We start from the raw sequence: 23,667 nt of genomic DNA, 5'->3' as shown, positions 1-23,667 counted from the left end.
ACCTTACTAAAGCCTTTGAGTTACTTTTAAGTAAACTTGAGTCATACAATGTAAATGCTGCATCCATGCAATTACTGGCTACATATTTATTTAACTGCAGGCAGTGTACAAAGCTGACTTACAAAATCAATAATCAGATCATTAATTTCCAGTCCAAATATGAGACAGTCACACAAGGTGTACTCCAGGGCTCAATTTTGGGCCCTTTCCTATTCCTAGTGTACATAAATGATATAGAGCAACCTATCAACTCCCAATTTGTAACCTATGCAGACGATACCTCACTGTTATTTCTTGGTAAACAAAATGGTGAGTTAATGTTGGTAGTAACTGAGGGACTACGTCAAATAATTACTTATTTCCAAGGTCAAGGTTTGAAAGTTAATATCAGTAAATCTCAGTTATTGCCATTTAAACTTACAAACTCACACCAAACCTCTATCAGTAACATAGGTGGAGTTGAAGTAGTGGACACAGAAGGCTGCAGATTTCTAGGTATTCATCTAGAAGAAAATCTAAGATGGGTAAACCATATCAAATTTTTATGCAATAAAATCAGCAGTTCATTACATGTAATCAGCCAGTTATCAAAAGTAGTTCCACATCAGACATTAAAAACAATTTATTATGGAACCATTTTTGCACAGATTAATTACGGGATAGAGATATGGGGTTGTGCTGCCAACATACATATGAACAGAATATTAATCCTACAGAAATGAGCAATCAGAATTATCCATGGATTAGGGTATAGAGATTCATGCACAGAAATCTTTGTTCATCATAAATACCTCACAGTGTACTCACTGTATCTTTACAAATTCATTATATTTTTTGTGACACATCAAAACAAAACAACAAAGTGCTCTGATATGCATGCCTATAATACAAGAAATAAAGACTGCTACTACAGACAAAGAACAAAATGAAAAACAACAGACCATAGTCCATGCATTAGTGGTCAAATATGGTACAACAGATTACCGAGCTCTATAATGTGCCACAAAGGGAACTCATTCAAAGTAAAACTGAAATATTTCTTGATTGACAAGTGTTTATATTCTTTAAGTGAATATTAATATCAAACTAAAATAAATTATTGTATGTATATATATAGTTGTGTAAAATCTGAATATTTGTAATAGGTACGATGTAACACCCAATAATGTGCCTTATTAGGTACAATGGTACATTTGTAACATGTATATGTAATCACATATGTATATATGACTGTACTAAGCTTGTAAAAAAATGCTATGACGTTTGCAAAAGACACCAGTTGGTGTCTCCATGCAAAAAAATACAATAAATAAAAATAAATAAATAAATAAATAAATAAATGTTAGACTGTGGTAGTCAGTATTCATCATGTCATGGCATGTCGAGTCAGTTCAAGTCACGTGATCACTACTCGCATGGCTGTCCTCAGCTGTTTGTTTCACGGGAATTGCGATCTTCACAAGATGATTTTCAGTTGTTGCTACACGTGAAGTGCACATTCACACTCCAGTAGTTTATGTATGTCGATGTTGAAATCCTCATTTGTATGTGGTACAGAAGGGGAAAGTAACACACTATCAAAAAGCTCGAGAACAGGAATCTGTATATTTTAGAAAGTCGAAGCATCAATTTTTTCATTAGTTAAGTTAAATTGCGCCCAGAAATATCAAAAGGAACATTGTGTTACGAGCTGCCACTACATCCCTTGAAAAATTGGCTTGTAAAGATTACGTATAGTTGATACTCCAGTGCAAAGTTTTGTGCAATGTACATGTCTCCCTCAATGCCTTTCCCTTAGAGATCTATAAGTATTCTTTACATCTTGTATTTGGCTTTTAATAATTCAAATGTCTTTTTTGTACATGAGTTAGCTAGTGAAACAACATAGATATTTGTCACTGATACTTGAAAAACTGTTTCACAAATAATATAAGCCTGCCCCAAACACATAGTTGAAAAACTTGCAGTGTCTGAAGGTTTCAGTCCCCTTCTTTATGGAACACTACAAATGCCTGACAACATACAAATTACACGTACTAATAAATCTGATTCTACATGCAGTGCTTCTTTCACTGTAAGTTGCAGCCATAATGCAATCCATTTCATAGTAAAATATGAAATACTGTAACGGTATGTATAAAAAACTACTCTAGAAATATAATACAGAGCAATTCAGACTGCTACCTAACTGCTTCAATTAATATTTCGTCATTTATTGCAAATTTTAACAAAAGAAAAAACGAAACGATTTATAACAAGAATGAACATACTGTAAGAGACCATTTACTAACAGAGCACTATGTAAAAGGAAAATTGATATTCCTAGACACAGATGGTAAAAACTGATTATTATCCAGGGCCAGCTTCCTACAAAATATTTCTTAAAACTTCCATCTTCGGCTCTGTCTCGGTCGTTAGAATTTTTCACGTTGAATTGAAAAATTGGTTGGCAGAACATCGGTTTTATAATATAGCATAATTACTGGATGTAAGTGGAACAAAAATGATATTTTAAAATGTGAAGGGATGTCTAAATGTGAACTAAAAATAAGGCAGTTCATGGCTTGAAAATGATGGGCGGTTTTAGACGAGACTATCGAGACGAATTCCTATGTTCAAATATGATAGTAAATAAAGATTTTTGATAATACGGAAGCTTCCAATGACCTTGTGCAGTTTAGTAACTACACCATCACCAAAGATCTCCACAGTTCGTGTTACAAAGAAGCGTTTGTGTGCTTTCTAGAACTGGGGACCACTGACAGCCATCTGAAGACATCTTTTTTTGTGTCGATCTTTGATAATGTTTACATTTGCAGGCCATGTGGGTGTAGTGTTTGTGTTTTGTGTACGATGGAGAAGCTAAGATTGAATAATGAGGTTTGACTGTGTTTTGTTGTAAATATAGAGTTTTTTTGTAGAAATATAGTTATCGTACTTGAATTGCCGCGGTAACTTTTGTCACTTGCACATTTTTCTGTAGATTACTGCGGTTTACTAAACCGTATTGTGAACATATTTGTAAGTCTGTTTCCCAACCTCTCCTCCTTTTGCGGACAAAATTCCTGTTACTATTGATTTTATGCGATATAACAATTTTGTTTGCAGTGATTTGTATCGCGATTGTTTTTATTTGATTTATCGTTACGGGTCACAATGTATAAGTTTGCAGACAGTATTAATAGCAATCTCGGTGGCAGAGACATAGTTATTCAGTTATAGCTAGAAAAGATTTGAAACTGGTACAAACATTGGTAAGTTGCTTTTAATATACAGAAATGTAAAATTATGCTCGTCACAAAACGAATGGACATGGTACTCATGACTACAATATCAGTGAGTGTTGAGTACGACAGTTCGTAGGTCTATGAAATAAATTTTGGTAAAATTTATGTAAAGGACCTCTGTTCCAATTTTCTTACTTTATGTAGAAGACATGTTAATAATACTCATCAAAACACTCGGAAACTTGCCGATTACCTAATATAAATATCGTGAATTTTCGAAAATTTGGATAGCCAGGGAAGTGTCCGATTCCAGATGATATTTTGTTTAGTGGTATTTGGGGAGTTTTGTGATGTCGGTTTTTTTCGACGTTTTGTGTGGTTTTGTATGGGGGTGGGTGTCTAAATTTGTTTATATTTAGTTTGTCCCCACCCGAAAACCCCCTATTTCCCGCGCTTGTCCCGTTAGTGTCATTAGGCTTTTTGAGGAACTTGTGTGTGTTTGTTTTTCGTTGCATTTTCGTCCTCATAATGTGTGTGTAACGACTTTGTGTGTGCCATATTGGAATCGTGGTTTATGGTCCTTTAGAATATTGTCTATTACAGAAAATACCCTAAACTCAAAAATAACCAGTCAAAATGACCTCCAAAGTTTGACTCAACAGCAGCTCCTGATCCCATAAATTGGGATCGAACATTTCCCATGACCTATATAGCTCAACAGCAGCTTCCGGTCCCATAAATTAGGACCTAACACTTCCCTTGACCTATATAGCTCAAAAACATCTCCCAATACCAACATTCACAGCCACACCTTGGGATCGAACACTTCCCTTGACCTGTTATCCTTACGACATCTCCACATACAGCCATCCCTGGTCCGAGATGCTGGAACTTTAAGTAAGCCTCATTTCTTCACGACATACTGAACACTTCACGACTTCACCCAAAAATCCGAATAGTTGAAGAAATTTTATTAGAGACAACGCACTGTCCCCCATCATAGTTGACAACCAAAAACTGTTGACCCTGTCAGTCATGTCCATACCTACCAAAGACATAAAAAGAGCAATTTACCAAAATTCAAACACGACACCACACTCGCAAACTGAACCAGAAACATCACCTAAACACCACCTGAGAGCACCACCGATCGCATCAAAACGACACCTACAAACACGACACTCTCACAAACTAAATTCTGCGCCGTTGTGACATCGCACACCACAACGTCCTTACGTCACGGGTGAAAGCCAATAGGTGGGATCGGATGCTTCGGTCGACCCAAATATCCTACAACCTCCTACATCTTGCACCCACAGTGATCCAAAAGACAACATTAGACAAATTATAGCAGGCACAGAGGCACCTAAACAGTCATTCTTCTCGCACTCTATGTGGAAATGGAACAGGAAGCAGCCTTAATGAATGATACAATGGGAAGTTCTTCTGCCAGGCACTTCACAGTGGTTTGCAGGATATTAATGTAAATATTTATCCCTTTTGCTGCTCATCTTCATTCATTCTCATGACAGATTTGGCGTATTTGAAGTCAGTCACATTATGATTGTACTTTCTCTGCACTTTTTGCAATTTTCCCTGCAGAATATGTTTTATTCGTTAGTAGTGGACAAGGTTTTTTTTTTTTTTTTTTTTTTTTTTGCAATCATTCAAGAGAATGAGTACAGGTAGTATTTTCAGTTGTTTCTAGCAAATAAAGCTATTACCTGTCAATCCAACCTTGCCCATGGGCTACACTCAAGTAGTTTTTTATTACAGGTGACATCATTAATTACTAATTTAACATAACAATTAAGTAAAATGGATGAATATTTGGTACATCACTAATAAATACATCAACATGAGGCAACACACAGTGTGAGTGAATGGCCATTCACACAATGCAAGTGATTCATATTGCCCAGTGTATGTGTCTTTGGGTAAAAAATTTGTAGTTTGCTACCTTAGAGCTTCCTCTGACAGGCTGCTTCCTTGCGTGATGATGACTTATTGCCATCATCTGTATTGTACCTCACTTAAATGCAACAAGTGGGTGGCCCTTAATAAATTTTAGCCATTTATCACTATGCATTATGTGCTCTATCTATGATTATTGTTTCTTCACTTTTTTATTGTCTATGACATTGTAGTTTGTGACTGCTAAGTGTAACTGTGTTAAACAGTTTGAAAATATTATTAATGTTATCTAATATTATTGTTGTACTTAAAACAGATAGTGTCTATGAGACACAGTGTCAGGAAGGCCCAAGTGCACATTGTTCATAGACTGACCAGAGAAATTAACAAACTTAAGAATAGGAAGGGTAATGAAAAACAAGTTGAAAAGTGTAAAAGGAAAGCAGAAAGACTGATAGAAGAACTGCAAAATATAAAGGTTCGTCCAGTTTTATTTGAAATATGTGGCAAGGCCTGTAGTAGATATTATTGTCATTAATTCTTTTCTTTTTTCCCCCCATACAGAAACTTAAAGAAGATGATGTTTCGAAGTTTGCAATCAAAAATACTAGAGAACTACAAGAAATACTGACTGACGTAAGTGTGTTTGATCTGACATCCCATTAGTACAAAGGTCCAGCAGTCCAGTAGCATTTGAATCTGTTTTGTTGGCCAAATAAGACTATACGAATACATTAAACACATTTCTTATTTTAAAATATGTGTAAAAATTGGTAAATATGTACAGTTACATGATAAAGACTTCTCTGTTTCTTATCACGTTATTTATGCAGTGTATACAATACTCAAGTTTCTTTTTCTCTCTTTGTGATATACATTACAGAAAGTTATGAAAAGAAGACCAGAAACACTTTATTACTCATATCCTTTATCACTTCAAACAGTCCTTTCCCCTCTTCTAGCACGGTGTGAGTAGGTTCTAGGTGTGTTGATTGCTTTTATTCACAGTATATGTATTTGTCACGGAGTTTATTGTAGATAGTCCACTTCAGTACAAAGGGAATGATGATGTACATAATTTCAATACCAGAAGGAAAACTGACATTCATTACTCCACATTAAAGTTTTCTTTAGTACAAAAATAGATGTACAGTGCTGCAATAGGTACAAATTTTTGATCAGTTATCCAATGTTATAAAATGTTTCACATACAGCAGAGCAAAATTTGAAAGCTAACTGAGAAAGTTTCTTTTTGACAACTCCTTTTATTCCGTAGAATTACTTTTATTATAGCATTGTGTAGAATTATTTTTATTATAGCATTGTGTAAAAAGGTGGTGAGTTATTTGCTACTAATTCACATTTGTATATCTTCTTTTTAATGTTCAGAATGTATTTGCATGCACAAATTAATTTACAATGTGAATGTAAAGTGGCTTGTTCCACATCATTATGATATGTCGTGCAAAATGATCCATGGAACATGTAACTAACTAACTACTTCTCCTCCTCTCTTTTTTCATTCCTTCTAACATTTCTTATGTTTGCAACAAACCCTGTTACCAACTAAGTTGAAAAATCCTAAGATTTTTACTAGAACTGAAATGATGCTTTTGTTGTTTGCAAACATGACAAAATGATGAAGATAGTTGCTACATCACATGCATTGGAGATAGTAGTTATATCTTTGAACTCAAATGTTATGAAAATAAACTGTATACAGGGTGATTCACAAAGTTATGCAAATATTTTAATATGTTATTCTACGTGCAACATTAAAGAAAAAAGTTCTATAAACATAGGTCTGCAAATGTTTAGTTAGGGAGCTACTTCTAATAAAAGATTTTGCCTGAAATTTAGCAAGTTTGCTAATATAAAGCCATCGCAAAGCTGTACCAGGTTAAAATAAAGCACGACTTCTATTTATTTGTTTGTGATTGATTTGGTGAATCTAATAAAACATGTCCCAGACATGTATCTGCAGTAGTTTTCCAGAACATCCAAAGAGGCAAAGATGTAATTTCATAAAAATTTTTATTTTGTTTACTACATGAATTCATGATAAACCGGAAAAAATAAAGCTCAGTGTTACAGAAGTTGTACTGAGTACATACAATTCCACAATACATTCACAGTAGATGTTCAAAAATTTCTCCACCAAGTTAAATGCATTTAGGTGCATATGTATAAACAGATTTTGTTGCTCTTTTCAGTTTCACAGGGTTGTTCTTAATTTCGTCTATTGCATTGAGAATGTGAGCAAGTAATGCCTCACATGTATTGTCTTGTTCTTATCAACTATGTCTTTCATCCATTTCCATACACCAAAATCCATTGGTGTTAAATCGGCCATTCTGGGTGGCCACAGACGTGTAGCACCACAACCAATCCATTTCAGAGGAAAATGTTCATTTAAATGTGTAGTAACAGTGTTGGTGAAATGTGTAAGTGTGCCGTAATGTTGAAAATACATTTCCAATCGTGTAGCAAGTGGAACATCTTCAAGCAAGCGGGGAATTTCTTCTGGAAGGAATTGTAAGTACGACTCACCAGTTACACGTACTGGAAAAATGAATGGTCCAGTAAAGTGTGTTGATTATATCACACCACACATGTATGCTAAATCAGTGCTGGCTGGAAATTGCATTGCACTGTTGTATGTGGGTTTGCTTGAGACCATATGTGCTTGTTATGTAAATTGTTTACACCATCTCAAGTAAAGTGTGCCTCATCAGTAAATAAAATGTATTTGTGTAACTGCGGGTTAGTATTCAGCCAGTTGCACAACTCCAAGCAAAGGGCAGGATCTCCCGGATGTAAATGATGGACTTTTTGTTTGTGATAAGGATACAGATTATTGTACTTCAGTGTACACCATATCTTAGATTGTGAAATGCCTAATCATTGAGCCCCTCGTCCGTGGTTCGAGTCCTTCCTCGGGCATGCGTGTGTGTGTTGTCCTTAACAAAGTTAGTTTAAGTAGTGTGTAAGCTTAGGGACCGATGACCTCAGCAGTTTGGTCCCATGTGACCTCTCCACTTTTTTTTAAAATCATTGAGAGGTACGTCATGTACTGGTACCCAGGCTAAATTGAACAATGTCCATAATATCCTCATCATCGTCTTCACTTATTGAGCACTTGCACTGGGTAGAGAACCTGTCTTCCGTAACATTCGAAATACTCGGCTAATGGTTTGTGTATTCGGAATCATCTGAGTTGGATAACATATGCGATATTAGTTAATTGCAGCCGTAGCATCACAATCACATTTGCCACAAATAAATGCCATATTGGCATATTCCTCTGTGATAAATTTGAAAGGCATCCCCATTTCATAAATAATCTACAAATTACAACAGTTACTATGTGGTTTCACTTAAATACACTGTTGTTATTATGTTCTTTCACTGAAAAATACAGGAAACCAACTAATTTCAAAGTTAGGAATGACTGAACAACTCACTAACGGTTGCCAACAGTGACATAAACGTTTCTTCATTCTTAATGAAAAGTAAAAAAAAAAATTAATTCTATATTAATCTTTGCTTCTCTTGATATTCTGGAAAACTGCTGCTGATACACATCTGGGACATGATTTATTAGATTCACCAGACCAATAACAGCAAAATAAATAGAAATAGGGCTTTACTTTAACCTCATACAGTTTTGCGATGGCTTCATGTTAGCGAAGTTGCTAAATTCCAGGCAAAATCTTTTATTAGCTGTAACTCCATAACAAAACATTTGCAGAGCTATGTTTATATGAACTTTTGTCATTAGTTTTACTTGTAGAATAACGCAATTAAAATATTTGCATACCTTCATTAATCACCCTGTATAAAGAATCACAAAGAGAAGGGGGCACCTGCAGAAGAGGATACCTGTAGCAGTAATGAAACATGTTCAACATTCTTAGTGAAAATAATGCAGGGTGATTATTAAAACTTCTATCCTGGTTGATAAGTATGCCAACGGTTTTTGTTGTTGTTTGTAGTGGAGAATGTTGGAACAGAGTATGAGTGTAGTTTCAGCTCTCTGTGACTGCAGAAGTGTGTGCAAGTTGCGCTTGCGTGAGTGCGTGTGTGTATGTGTGTCTACTGCTGACAAAGGCCGTAATGGCCGAAAGCTATGATTGTGTGAATCATTTTATTGTGTTATTTAGGTTGCTATAGTCTCTTTCCAGACAGGGGAATGCAATTACAATTATGTGCCTCCTCCTTGAAGTCAGGATACTAGTCTCCACAGCAAATAACATTCAAAATGGCAAGGAAGATTATTCAGATTTTGAACCATTATTTTGCTACATGCTTCCATGAATCATTAACCTTGGAGCAGCATCACAGCTCAGGATAACACAATGAACAGTTTGCACTCAGCATCTCCGCTATATGGTGAGTAGCAACTTCCCTTCTCTCGTATTGTTGCATCAAACATGAATTACACTGGATTAAATGTGAGTAGTTTTGCTCAGCAAAAAATTCCTGTGACTGCCCAGGAATCGAATTCCAGGTCTTTGGATTTGTAATCTGTCACTTTATCACTGAGCCACCAAATCATAACTCGCAGTCAACACTAATGATACTTGGAGGAAAATGAAATATGCTTAGTAACTGCTGTAGTGGGGAGTGATGTTTTCAAAGAATGACACCAAAGGAAGTAGTCCATGTATTAATATCCTAATTTCATTGTATCATTGTTACCTATAAAATCAGTTATAAGCTTGCCAAGAGTGCAACAAGAGGAGATAAATTAAATAGACTCTCACCCTGAAGAACTTTGTAATCTCACACTCATGTGCAAACTGTTCATTGTGTTATCCTGAGCTGTGATGGTGCTCCAAGGTTAATAATTCATGGAAGCATGTTGCAAAATAATGGTTCAAAATCTGAATAATCTTCCTTGCCATTTTGAATGTTATTTGCTGTGGAGGCTGGTATCCTGACTTCGAGGAGGAGGCAAGTAATTGTAATTGCATTCCCGTGCCTGGAAAGAGACTACAGCAACCTAAATAACACAAAGCTGGGGATTAACTCTTACACAGTATGCATAAGAATGCTCGCTGTAGAAGTGCATGACAAGTAGTAATGTGCTGCAAATAGGTTTCAGTATATCCAAATATAGGTAAATATATTCTTTGAAAAGTCATATGTAATAAAGTAAACAGCTGTTCAGTATAAGTGACAAGGTAGCAGCATTTTCCAAAGTAGCGTTTTTTTAACTTCCTACGTTTAATTTAAATGGCATATGCTTGACTAGCATTAAGCAGTATAGTGATAACTTATTGTTAATACAGATTACATTTTTACAATGCACTTACTTCCACAATCATTCTTGATGGAATATACAGAACATGTTGAGCGAAAGAATCGAATGAGGGACAGTAGGATGTGGCGCACACAGTAGTGGTTAGTGATCAGTCTTTTGACTGGTTTGGTGCTGATCTTCACCTTTTCTGGGTTGTATTGAGTCTTCATATTTATATAATAACTATATCCAACATCTTCCAGGCAGTTTAAAACTGTGTGCCGGACCGAGATTCGAACTCGGGACCTTTGCCTTTCGTGGGCAAGTGTTCTACCATCTGCACTACCCAAGCACGACTCACGACCCATTCTCACAGCTTTACTTCTGCCAGTATCTCGTCTCCTACCTTCCAAACTTTACAGAAGCACTCCTGCGAAACTTGCAGAACTAGCACTCCCGCAAGAAAGGATATTCAAACCAACACTTTTTCGACTTTTTTCACACCTTTGTTTTTCCATATATGTATACCTATTTATTTTCACTTTAACATCATGTTACCCTTTTCACCTTCTACTACCATGTCAACCTCACAACATCCCTACAACGACCCCATTAAATTTTATTTACATTCCCTCCGCAAACATGCCTTCACCCTAGCCAGATTACGCTCCCATATTTTATTTACTCAGGCTTGTCTGACATTTGGCATTACCCCCAAAGGACCACACTTAAAGTTCCCATCTCTGGCTGCAATCCTTCTTTCCGTCAGTCCTTATCCCAGTTCCAAACTGCACAATCCATAGCCCTCACCCGCCTAATCCTTCACCTATACATCGACTCGGCCAATGAACACACCCGTCAACTCCTATCCCAAATCAAAGTCCTCAATCTTTCCTCTCCCACATCCACACCGGCTGTTCATAGCATCCTCCTACAGGCCAACCGCAAATTAGAACAGCATGCCACCCTCCACCTCAAAAACTATCCAATCTCCTGGTTTCCCACCTCTGGAAAGGCAACTCACTCACCCTCCACAACCTTTCCAACAAACCTCAACCTCCTCTCATTGCACACAGACCCAGTCTCTCCCTTCTACTCAATCTCCCACTTCCAGCTCCACTCCCCCCAACACCTCAAAATTCTAGTCAACACAATCTGGAACCACAACGCCCCAATTCAGTAGTTAACCTTTCCTCCAAACCTCTCTCCCAATCTGAAACCTCTGTCCTATCCAAAGGCCTCACCTTCAGCCCCACTCCCAGATTCAACCAAACTGCCCTTGTCAAAGATTTACTGTCCTACACTCGTAGTCTCTGCTGGAAATATCACTTTGCCATGAAGAAAAATAATCCTGATCCCACTCCTAATGATCCAACTCCCCAAGGCACTATCCAAATTAAACCCTGCCTGGAACAGTTCCGTCCTCCATCACAGCGGGACCCATCTCCTCTTCCTCAAAATCACCCTCTCCAAAGCCTCCAGGAATTTCTCACTTCCAGCCTTGCCTCTCAATCTTTCTTGAAAAACCTTAATCCTGCTCTCAACATCAACACAGCCAAAGCCCAGGCTATCCGTGATCTGAAATCTGACCGATCCATCACCATTCTTTCGGCTGACAAGGGTTCCATGACCGTGGTACTTGATTGTCGGGAGTATGTGGCTGAGGGACTGCGTCAGCTTTCAGACAACTCTACGTACAAAATTTGCCAAGGTAATCCCATTCCTGATGTCCAGGCGGAGCTTCAAGGAATCCTCAGAACCTTAGGCCCCCTACAAAACCTTTCACCTGACTCCATCAAACTCCTGACACCACCAACACCTCGCGCTCCTACCTTCTACCTACTTCCTAAAATTCACAAACCCAAACATCCCGGCCGCCCCATTGTAGCTGGTTACCAAGCCCCCACAGAATGTATCGCTGCCTACGTAGATCAACACCTTCAACCCATTACATGCAGTTCTCCCATCCTTCGTCAAAGACACCAACCACTTTCTCGAACGCCTGGAATCCTTACCCAGTCTGTTACCCCCGGAAACCATCCTTGTAATCATTGATGCCACTTCCCTATACACAAATATCCCGCACGTCCAGGGCCTCGCTGCAATGGAGCACTTCCTTTCACGCTGATCACCTGCCACCCTACCTAAAACCTCTTTCCTCATCACCTTAGCCAGCTTCATCCTGACCCACAACTTCTTCACTTTTGAAGGCCAGACATACCAACAATTAAAGGGAACAGCCATGGGTACCAGGATGGCCCCCTCGTATGCCAACCAATTTATGGGTCGTTTAGAGGAAGCTTTCTTGGTTACCCAAGCCTGCCAACCCAAAGTTTGGTACAGATTTATTGATGACATCTTCATGATCTAGACTCACAGTGAAGAACAACTCCAGAATTTCCTCTCCAACCTCAACTCCTTTGGTTCCATCAGATTCACCTGGTCCTACTCCAAATCCCATACCTCTTTCCTTGACGTTGACCTCCATCTGTCCAATGGGCAGCTTCACACATCCGTCCAAATCAAACCCACCAACAAGCAACAGTACCTCCATTATGACAGCTGCCACCCATTCCATATCAAACGGTCCCTTCCATACAGCCTAGGCCTTTGTGGCGAACGAATCTGCTCCAGTCCTGAATCCCTGAACCATTACACTAACAACCTGAAAACAGCTTTCTCATCCTGCAACTACCCTCCCGACCTGGTACAGAAGCAAATAACCAGAGCCACTTCCTCATCCCCTCAAATCCAGAACCTCTCACAGAAGAACCCCAAAAGTGCCCCACTTGTGACAGGATACTTCCTGGGACTGGATCAGACTCTGAATGTGGCTCTCCAGCAGGGATACGACTTCCTAAAATCCTGTCCTGAAATGAGATCCATCCTTCATGAAATCCTCCCCACTCCACCAAGAGTGTCTTTCCGCCGTCCACCTAACCTTCGTAACCTCTTGGTTCATCCCTATGAAATCCCCAAACCAGCTTCCCTACCCTCTGGCTCCTACCCCTGTAACCGCCCCCGGTGTAAAACCTGTCCTATGCACCCTCCCACCACCACCTACACCAGTCCTGTAACCCGGAGGGTGTACACGATCAAAGGCAGAGCCACGTGTGAAAGCACCCACGTGATTTACCAACTGACCTGCCTACACTGTGATGCTTTATATGTGGGAATGACCAGCAACAAACTGTCCATTCGCATGAATGGACACAGGCAGACAGTGTTTGTTGGTAATGAGGCTCACCCTGTGGCTAAACATGACTTGGTGCACGGCCAGCACATCTTGGCACAGTGTTACACCATCCGGGTTATCTGGATACTTCCCACTAACACCAACATATCCGAACTCCGGAGATGGGAACTCGCCCTTCAATATATCCTCTCTTCTCGTTATCCACTGGGCCTCAATCTCCGCTAATTTCAAGTTGCTGCCACTCATACCTCACCTGTCATTCAACATCATCTTTGCCTCTGCACTTCCGCCTCAACTAACATCTCTGCCCAAACTCTTTGCATTTAAATATGTCTGCTTGCGTCTGTATATGTATGGATGGATATGTGTGTGCGCGGGCGAGTATGTACCTATCCTTTTTCCCCCCCTAAGGTAAGTCTTTCCGCTCCTAGGATTGGAATGACTCCTTACCCTCTCCCTTACAACCTACATCCTTTCGTCTTTCCCTCTCCTTCCCTCTTTCCTGAAGAAGCAACCGTTGGTTGCGAAAGCTAGAAATTTTGTTTGTGTGTTATTTTATTGTGCCTGTCTACCAGCGCTTCCCCGCTTGATAAGTCTTGGAATCTTTGTTTTTACTATATTTTTAATTTCATTGCAGATATAAGTATTTTTGTACAGGTGGGTTACTGCAGTCATTTCAGTCTTAGTGAGCAACTTTTTTTTCTGTTTCTCTCTGTGTGCAACAGCTGCAGTCATCCTGTCTTGAGCGTGCCCTTGGACGACTGGCTTGTCATCCTGATGTGGAGGCACATGTACGGAAACTACGATCTGAACCTGTTGACTGGGCAGCACTTCTAGATGATCTTGGATCTCAGACAAAAATGAAGAAAAAAAAGAACAAGAAGCAAAAGACAAAACAAAATGAAAATATGCAAAAATATGAGCCTGGGAGGTTTGTCAGGATAAGGCATACTTCTAGCAGTGAAGACCTTACCTCTGATGTGGTAATTAGTGAGGAAATTGAGACATCAGATGAGGCAAAATGGGATCATAACATTAAAAAACCAAATGTATATCCAGATACAGCTGTAGGTGCTAATAACTCAGTGAAGAAAAATAAAAGTAAACCTAAAAATACCAATCTTGTGGCATCTGATGTCCCTCAGCATTCCGTAAAAAGGAAAAATGTTGCAAGTGAAGAAAGTGTTTCATCTGATGACAATAACAATTTCAGTGAATCATCAGATCAAGATAGAGAACATTTGTCTGATGAAAGAGTCGTAAAATCTGCTACCAGTGAAAACTTAAAATCATTACAGCCAGATCCCTTTTTCTTAACAGATGAAGGAGAATATCTAAGCAGTATTGTAAAAAGTGAAAGTGTACACAGTGAAGAAGAGACTATGAAGAAACTTGGAAATTCTAGCAGCAGAGTGTCTACAAAATACCCCAAGATGAACAGAAATCAGAAAGGTACAAAAATTAGGGGCATACATATGGAATCCTGTATAATTACTAATTGGAATTTAATGCCCATATTGTTTTCTTTTGTTTAATTGAAGAAGAAATTCTTCTTACACATGTGAAAAAATACTGGTGACATAATACTTGTCCATTGTCTTCATTAACAATTTAACACAGATCTAAGTTGCACTGTTTTAAGCACTTGATTGTTTAGAACCAAGAACAAAAAACAGTGTTATATGCCTACTCAGACTTTTTGGTGTGACACACATCACAAAATACAATACTGGGGTCAACTGAACCTATCAATACCAAATATGCCATAATGGTGTTGTTGCTTGTGGCATCATACAAGCACATACACGAAGAGAACAGAACACAGACAAAATTTTTCTGTTTACATTTTTTGTTGGACTGTAGGTTTTGGTGGTAGGCTGATCTGTAATGTAGACTAACGTATAAGTTAGGTTGAAAAGTGACGGTTTGGTTGTGAGTAGGTGAAACGAACAAATGTAAATACAAAATCTTAGTTGTGGTGATGTACTGATCTGTAGTGTAGCCCAAACTGTAAGTTAGATTTAAAGATGGCAGTTTGATTGTGAGTGGGCAAAGTGATATTGAAGTGTCAGTTAACCCCAATATTGTAATCAAGTGGCATTATATTAAATCACTTCACTTTTTGTTGGAATGATATGAAATTAGATATTGTTTCAGATTTTCTGTGGCTTTCTAAAATTATGTTTGACAAATATATGCTTGTCCAGAATGGAATGTAACAATATTATAAGCAGGAAAGTTGGTACTTACCATATAGTAGAGATGCTGAGTCGCAGATAGGCACAACAAAATGACTCTCACAATTATTGCTTTTGGCCATTAAGGCCTTCATCAACACGTGTGTGTGTGTGTGTGTGTCTGTGTGTGTGTGTGTGTGTGTGTGTGTGTCTATTGTTGATGAAGGACTTAATGGCCAAAAGCTGTAATTGTGAGAGTCTTTTAATTGTGCCTATCTGTGACTCAGCATCTTCACTATATGGTGAGTAGCAACTTTCCTTCTCATAATATTGTTGCAATATATGCTTGTGGAAGAGAGATGATCCCTTCCTTTTAAATACAGATACACATGCATAAAACTAGTCATATCACAGCTCATCATTGCAGTGTAATGCACTTCAGAGACTGGCAGCAGCTAGATTAGTGTAAAGGGGTACTCATTGTGACAAGTTTAGAGAAGCTGTTGATGAAAAGTGGAGAAAGTAAGATGCCCATGTAAGTAGTACACTGTGTGTCTCGATTAGAGAAATCTAGAGAGAAGAGGAAGTAGGTAAAATTTAGTCTGCATGTATGTGTGTGTGTGTGTGTGTAAATGGGCTTTTCATAACAGTAACTTTAGAGAAAAAATTAATTTTATATGCAGTGTTTATGATTGGTTTTGATAGGTCAGTTAGTAATGGATAACGCTCTGTATATGTTGTCCGTTCGGAATTGTCTGGAAGTACACGTGAGAGCTTAAGATATGTGAGTTCACATACACCAAAAGATGGATTTTTCAATTGAAACTGTGACAGTATTTCCAAAAATCTAGATGTCACATTAGTGTCAAATGGTCAAAGTTAGGCACTTATCTGCAGCTTCACAACACAACTGTATATTCTGTAATGAAATATGTAGTAGATCATTATTCACAGCTCAAAAGGAATAATAATGTCCATAATATATGACATAAAATAAAAATAAATATGACTTTCCTTACACTTCCTTGAAGTTGAATTTTGCTCGAAACAGGGTTCAGTTATGTTATGACAAAACTTCTGATAACCTTCCCAATGATGTAAAATGTTAACAAATAGAAAATATTTTTTATTGTAATGATACTAAAGTAAGAAGGGTAGTAATCACTCAGGCTTTATTAAAGTATTTTTCAAGTTGTATGTATTCCATTATAAATAGCAAGTACTGAAATGCATGTGACACTCAACACCACAATATTTCATGCAAATAATCTGTAGAATAAGTAACTAACATTTTATAGATGAGAAGATATTATAAAGAAAGGAAATGAACACTTAACCCTGAGAAGTGCATTGTAACACAATGCTCGACAACGCTTATGGCTAAAAGACACAAAAATTGGCTTTTAACTCTATTTCAAGATTATATTTGAAGTTCTTATCAATTTATTGTTTTATGAAAAAGTAAGCAACTCAAGGTAACAGAACAAAACAACGTTGTTGGGAGGTTAGAAGGATCGTCACTGTAGTGAAGTGATCAATAAATTACAATTATCTCAAGAAGTAGACGCATACGGGATGACAAAATAATTTATCCTGAAAAAACCAAAGAACAGACCTCTGCCAAAAACATTAAAAGTGTGCAATAGCAACAAAGAAGTTGGAAGAGATTACTTTGAAGTGGCATACGAGCAGTCTTGAACACACACTTTGTGATGTAATACATGACAAATAACTTTGTTAGGTTCAAATTAATGACGATGTAAATAAAACAGAAAGAGACTTCCACATGGGAAAAATATATTAAAAACAAAGATTCCAAGACTTACCAAGCGGGAAAGCGCCGGCAGACAGGCACATGAACAAAACACACAAACACACACACAGAATTACGAGCTTTCGCAACTGGCAGTTGCTTCGTCAGGAAAGAGGGAAGGAGAGGGAAAAATGAAAGGATGTGGGTTTTAAGGGAGAGGGTAAGGAGTCATTCCAATCCCGGGAGCGGAAAGACTTCCCTTGGGGAAAAAAAGGACAGGTGTACACTTGCACACACACACACACACACATCCACCCGCACATACACAGACACAAGCAGAATATGTCTGCTTGTGTCTGTGTATGTGCGGGTGGATGTGTGTGTGTGTGTGTGTGCAAGTGTACACCTGTCCTTTTTTTCCCCAAGGGAAGTCTTTCCGCTCCCGGGATTGGAATGACTCCTTACCCTCTCCCTTAAAACCCACATCCTTTCATTTTTCCCTCTCCTTCCCTCTTTCCTGACGAAGCAACTGCCAGTTGCGAAAGCTCGTAATTCTGTGTGTGTGTTTGTGTGTTTTGTTCATGTGCCTGTCTGCCGGCGCTTTCCCGCTTGGTAAGTCTTGGAATCTTTGTTTTTAATATAAATAACTTTGTTAGATAGTCTTATGAAATGAGCAGTGGTAAAATGTTACAGTTACATCATGAGGAGCTGGGTGGAAGCCCTTGTGGAGCTCTCCTGACAGAGTTTTCTGTTGTTGTTCTAGATTACTCCATATTTATCTTAGAGTGTCTTCAACAGTGAAGCTACAGCTTCTTCAAAGGCTGTCAGTGTCAAAGCTACAATAGTATTCTCTCTCTGAATGATTTGACTGATAATGCAAGCCGTATGTAGTTTGACATGTGTGCGTAAGAATCAAATTAGATATTCAGCGCATTAAACTTGTGTTGTATAGATTTCTGCACTTTCTAAATGTTAAGTTGTGACTTTGAGTTGTACAAGTGTTACCTACCATTAATTGGTTGTGCCTCAGTATTATGTAGGTTGCTTTCCCATGGCAGGCAGTTAGAAATGAGATTTAATAAAATAATTATGTTTGTATGAATTGGTCTTATTGACAGTTTAAGGCAGTGAAAACATATTTTATATCGTAATTGCAGTCAATTGTGAGGTTATTATTACTGAAATATTGCCGATACATGTGACTGACACATATACTTAAATTCGTTCAGTGACTGCAGGTTTAACTTAGGCAACGGGCAACGAGCACCTTCTGGGAGGCTTTAAGTTTGTGGTATTTTCATCTTAAATACCAGTAGGTCAAAAAAAATTCTAGTTGTAACATTTTTTCTATGGATCAGATTTGTGTGATTGTAATGTTTTTTTTTTTTTTAAAGAAATTGCACTTTCCTGTAACATCCATTTTATCTCTTTTGCATTGCACACCAATTTTTTTTTATTTTCACTTAATGCAAACTGTATATATAGTATTAAGATAGTGCTGCAAAGTCTTGGAGTGAACACAACTAATGATAGGAGTATTGTTAACTTAATAGTTGAGGTGTTCCATAAAAACATGGGAGAACTGCCGGATATCAGTAACTTCCTCCCACTATATTTCGGCGCAGAGTCTTCTGGCCATCTTCAGGTGAGTGCCACTGTACTAGTAATGGTGAGTACGCGCTGAGCTCCGCTATTTATAGCCTACTGAGGTGGCATTGCACATGCGCTGCTCAGTGTGCGCGTTCATAACGGCTCCGTGCGCTGCGCCTCGCGCCCTCTACTGTGAAAGCCTGGCGTATCGGTGTCAGGTCGATTTCCATCTTTATGCAGATAACTACGTCGACTACGAAGTTTCTCTATAACAGGATTCCAAGCAGAGTTCAGCTGATAACCGCTATCTCGATTGATGAGAGTCTCGTTGTCAGACAATCTTATTTCCACAGATTCATTGATAATCGAGCTCCAAAAGTTTGATGTATGGTCTGTGGAAATACAGTGTTTGGCGATTGCGGACTTGGTGGGTTGGAGAAGCTGCGTATGCCGTTGGTGTTCCACAATGCGTTCCTGCACAGTTTGTGTTGTTTGCCCTATATACGATTTGCCGCATTCACACGGAATTTTGTAAACACCTGGTTTACACAGGCCCAGGTCATCTTTTAACGGATCTCACTCGCCATTACTACTACAGTGGCATTCACCTGAAGATGGCCAGAAGACTCTGTGCCGAAATATCGTGGCAGGAAGTTACTGATATCCGGCAGTTCTCCCATGTTTTTATGGAACAATCAGTACGCTGGGAAAGCTTTAAACATCACATAATAGTTGAGGTGTTGAGTGATTGTCAGCCACATGGGAAATACCAAAATTGTCCCTAAACTTCTGACTGATTAACAGAAACACACCATAAATACACTGAAGAGCCAAAGAAACTGGTACACCTGCCTAATATTGTGTAGGCCCCCCACAAACACACAGAAGTCTCACAAAATGACGTGGCATGGACTCAAACTAATGTCTGAAGTAGTGCAGGAATTCCATGAATCCTGCCTGGCTGTCCATAAATCCGTCAGAGTACAACAGGGTGGAGATATCTTCTGAACAGCATGTTGCAAGGCATCCCAGATATGCTCAATAATGTTCATGTCTGTGGAGTTTGGTGGCCAACAGAAGTGTCTAAACTCAGAAGAATGTTCCTGGAGCCACTCTGTAGCAATTCTGGACATGTGGAGTGTCGCATTGTCCTGCTGGAATTGCCCAAGTCCATTGGAATTTACAATGTACATGAATGGATGCAAGTGATCATACAGGATGCTTATGTATGTGTCAACTGTCAGAGTCATACCTAGAGGTATCACGGGGTCCCATATCACTCCAACTGCACACGTCCCACACTATTACATAGCCTCCACCAGGTTGAACAGTATCCTGCTGACATGCATGGTCCATGGATTCATGAGGTTGTCTCCATACCTGTACATGTCCATCTGCTCGGTATAATTCGAAAAGACTCTCATTCGACCAGGCAACATGTTTCGAGTCATCAACAGCCTTATGCTGGTGTTGACGGGCCCAGCAAAATGTGAAGCTGTGTGTCATGCAGTCATCAAGGCTATACAAGTGGGACTTTGGCTTTGAAAGCCTATATCTATTATGCTTCGTTGAATGTTTCACAAGCTCACACGTGTTGACGCCCCAGAATTGAAATCTGCAGCAATTTCCAGAAGGATTGCACTTTTGTCGTAGAACGATTCTCTTCAGTCGTTGTTGGTCCCGTTCTTGCAGGATCTTTTTCTGGGCACAGCGATGTTGGAGATTTGATGTTCTACTGGTTTCCTGATATTCACAGTATGCTCGTGAAATGGTCATACAGGAAAATCCCCACTTCATCGCTACCTCGGAAATGCTGTGTCCCATCGGTCATGCGCTGACTATAACACCATGTTCAAACTCAATTAAATCTTGATACCCTGCCATTGTAGCAGCAGTAACCGATCTAACAACTGCATCAGACATTATATAAGCATTGCTGCTCACAGTGCCACATTCTGCCTGTTTACATATCTCTGTATGTTAATATGTATGCCTGTACCAGTTACTTTTTCGCTTCAGTGTCTTTATGTGCAGTTAAGTTACATTTCTCATCCAACTACAGTTCCCTGCACTGTAGCCTGAGTTCATTAGTCAGTAAGCTGTAAGGAAAGACTCATCCAAATTCTTAACAATGATTTTGATATTTTTCAGTGCACGTTGACTATTCAATACCCCAGCTGTACGTTGGGCAGTTACCTGTGCTCCAATCTTTCTTCATCTATAAATTGTTCATGTATACAGTCCTCATCTGGGACTACAAATGTAGGTTATATGCTATTATCATTAAACTAAACATAAGTGTAATGTGTTTTCAGCCAAAAATGTCTTTAATGATGAATTACGAGGTCCATTGAGAGTGACAGATGAATATAGACACGTGCTTGAGGGAAGAAGAACAGGAATGGAGAAAGAGAGGAAAAGATTCCAAAGGGAACCTCCCAAGAGAAGGCATACACTTAACACCAATATTAAGAGACAAAACACAGAACTGAAAACTAGCCAGATTGGTACGTCTGCTTAAATGCCTTATTTGTGTAGAGCTTTGAGATTTATTTTCTCTTGAATTTGTGTTTTTAACATGTTCTTTTAACTTCAGATGCAGGAGTGTCACTACATCCATCTTGGGAGGCAAAAAAGAAAATGCAGCAGCAACAGCTGAATATTCATGCATTTCAAGGAAAGAAGATTAAATTTGATGAGGAATGAAAATATGTGGAATGTTGTAACTAATAAAATATGTTATATAAAATGTTTTGATGCTTTGATGAAGTTGAGGTACTACTGGAAGTTTGATGACATATCATTATTTTACATATTTCAGATGTGGAAACAAGACAATATGAGGGTAAAGGAGAATTAATTGTAAAGGAAAGACAGAGTATCAGGTTGAACAAACACATTTCTCTTAACTACCTGAGTAGTAAATCAAGTGGAAGATCATTTTGTTTAATATGTGAAAAATAAGAAAACTTTTCGCCTCTTGATGTCACTTTAGATAGCACAGAGTTCCTCACTGTAGTAGACGAACATATTTGACATTGTTGAAAACAGTTATCAGTCTGTTGCTAAGTATTAATTATTTGCAAATGGGAGATTTTATGTAGCATGATAGTCAACAGTTATGTAACATTTGCATTCCATTTACGAGCATTGTGCCACACAGCAAGAGCCTCCAGAATTGTTACCGCCTCTAAACAGAGGAGCTGAAAGGATGCATTACACTAAAGGTAAAATGTACCCTTCCTTCCTCAGAAAAGCAAATTAAATTGTCATGTTTACCCATAGTAAGGTGAGATGGTTTTAGAAAGCTGATCATTGCCGTGTACTTGTCCTTTAGGCCACCAGTATCACAAAACTAGTCACTAGTCCTGCAACTGCCTTACAGGCACACCAGAAATCAGTTGCCCATTTCCTGGTTAGTAGTGAAGTACAGGGGGGGGATTTACATCGATTCTGTTTGTGTGATAGCGTCAGACAGTTCATTATGTATATTTGGTGATATACTTAGTTATTCAGAAGTGATGGATCAGCTTATTACATCGCAAGAAAATGTGCACAATACAAAGAGGAGGTATTTGCAGAGTTAAGAGTTTCTGACGACTTGTAACGTAATTACAGCTTGCGGTAAAGAGCTGATACACAAAGAACTGTTGGGTAATATTTCCAGCTCCAAAGAACTGCAGTTTATACAGAAGTCAGACATGCCATAATAGTATGTATTAGAAAGGAGTGTGAAAATAAACCACATTGTTTACTGAAAGAGAGAGTGCTATGAAGTGATTGTTACAGACAGTTTTACAAAATTGGTAACTTGATAAATGATGTTGGACTTTCACAAAAATAAAAAAAATAGTGTCAACGTCATGCAAATTACTTACTGCTGTAAAACAGAAAATTCATTTTTCTTTGCAGAAAGATGTTTTTCTGATGACACTGCATGAACTGAGATTTATCTGGTAGAGAAGTATAGGTAAAAGGAAGATTTTGGTAGAGAGAACTGATGTAACTGACTTGGGCGGAGAACAACATTAATAATAAAGAACGTCAGCAGAATCGTGGACAGTTAGTGGCAGAAACATAATTATTGTTGTCTGTATGGGATCTGATGTTGGTCATGTGCCCCATAGTACCATCACAACAAAATGAATCTAAGAATTACTTTGGATTGGATTTAGGCTGAAACAGTTCTGCCTCTCAACAGTATTACTGCTATGGACAGTGTTTCATATCACAATAAGTTTCATAACAAAGCTCCCAATTTGGCCCTTGAATAAAAGGGGAAATAATTGAGTGCTTGTTAAAAAGTAATATGATTGCTTACTTGTCAGTGACAAAAACAATAATATTTCATTTAATTGTACAATTTAAGCAAAAAGACCAAGTGTTTAAAATTGATAAAATATTTGAAACCCAAGAACACACTGTGCAGCAGTTTCCACCATACAACCGCAGCCTCAATCCACTTGAAGTGGCATGGGCAAAGCTTAAAAATGTTGTCAGAAGAAGAAAAAGTTGCATGATGAAGTTACTACAGTTGGTGAAAGAAGGTGTGTAGTAATTTTGTG

At 38.4% G+C, this 23,667-nt stretch overlaps 1 protein-coding gene across 1 annotated transcript; it reads left to right on the top strand.

Annotated features, from left to right (window-relative positions):
- The first annotated feature begins 2,670 nt into the window (after nt 1-2,670).
- On the top strand, nt 2,671-21,871 carry LOC126281705 (serum response factor-binding protein 1). Its single transcript, XM_049980880.1, has 6 exons — nt 2,671-2,880; nt 5,458-5,619; nt 5,706-5,777; nt 14,308-15,034; nt 21,418-21,609; nt 21,699-21,871. Exons 1-6 carry the CDS (start codon nt 2,854-2,856, stop codon nt 21,806-21,808), a joined length of 1,290 nt encoding a protein of 429 aa, XP_049836837.1. The 5' UTR covers nt 2,671-2,853; the 3' UTR covers nt 21,809-21,871.
- The last annotated feature ends 1,796 nt before the right edge of the window (nt 21,872-23,667 follow it).

The sequence above is a fragment of the Schistocerca gregaria genome, chromosome 7 (genome assembly GCF_023897955.1).
Source record: "Schistocerca gregaria isolate iqSchGreg1 chromosome 7, iqSchGreg1.2, whole genome shotgun sequence".
NCBI lineage: Eukaryota > Metazoa > Arthropoda > Insecta > Orthoptera > Acrididae > Schistocerca > Schistocerca gregaria.
This window is presented reverse-complemented; position numbering and strand designations above follow the sequence as displayed.

Bases quoted from the DNA above. Each gene is read 5' to 3' on its own strand.
- LOC126281705 (XM_049980880.1), top strand. From the start codon at position 2,854: ATGGAGAAGCTAAGATTGAATAATGAG. The intron at 5,778-14,307 runs GTAAGTGTGTTT...TGTGTGCAACAG, and splicing joins TACAAGAAATACTGACTGAC to CTGCAGTCATCCTGTCTTGA. The intron at 21,610-21,698 runs GTACGTCTGCTT...TTTTAACTTCAG, and splicing joins ACTGAAAACTAGCCAGATTG to ATGCAGGAGTGTCACTACAT.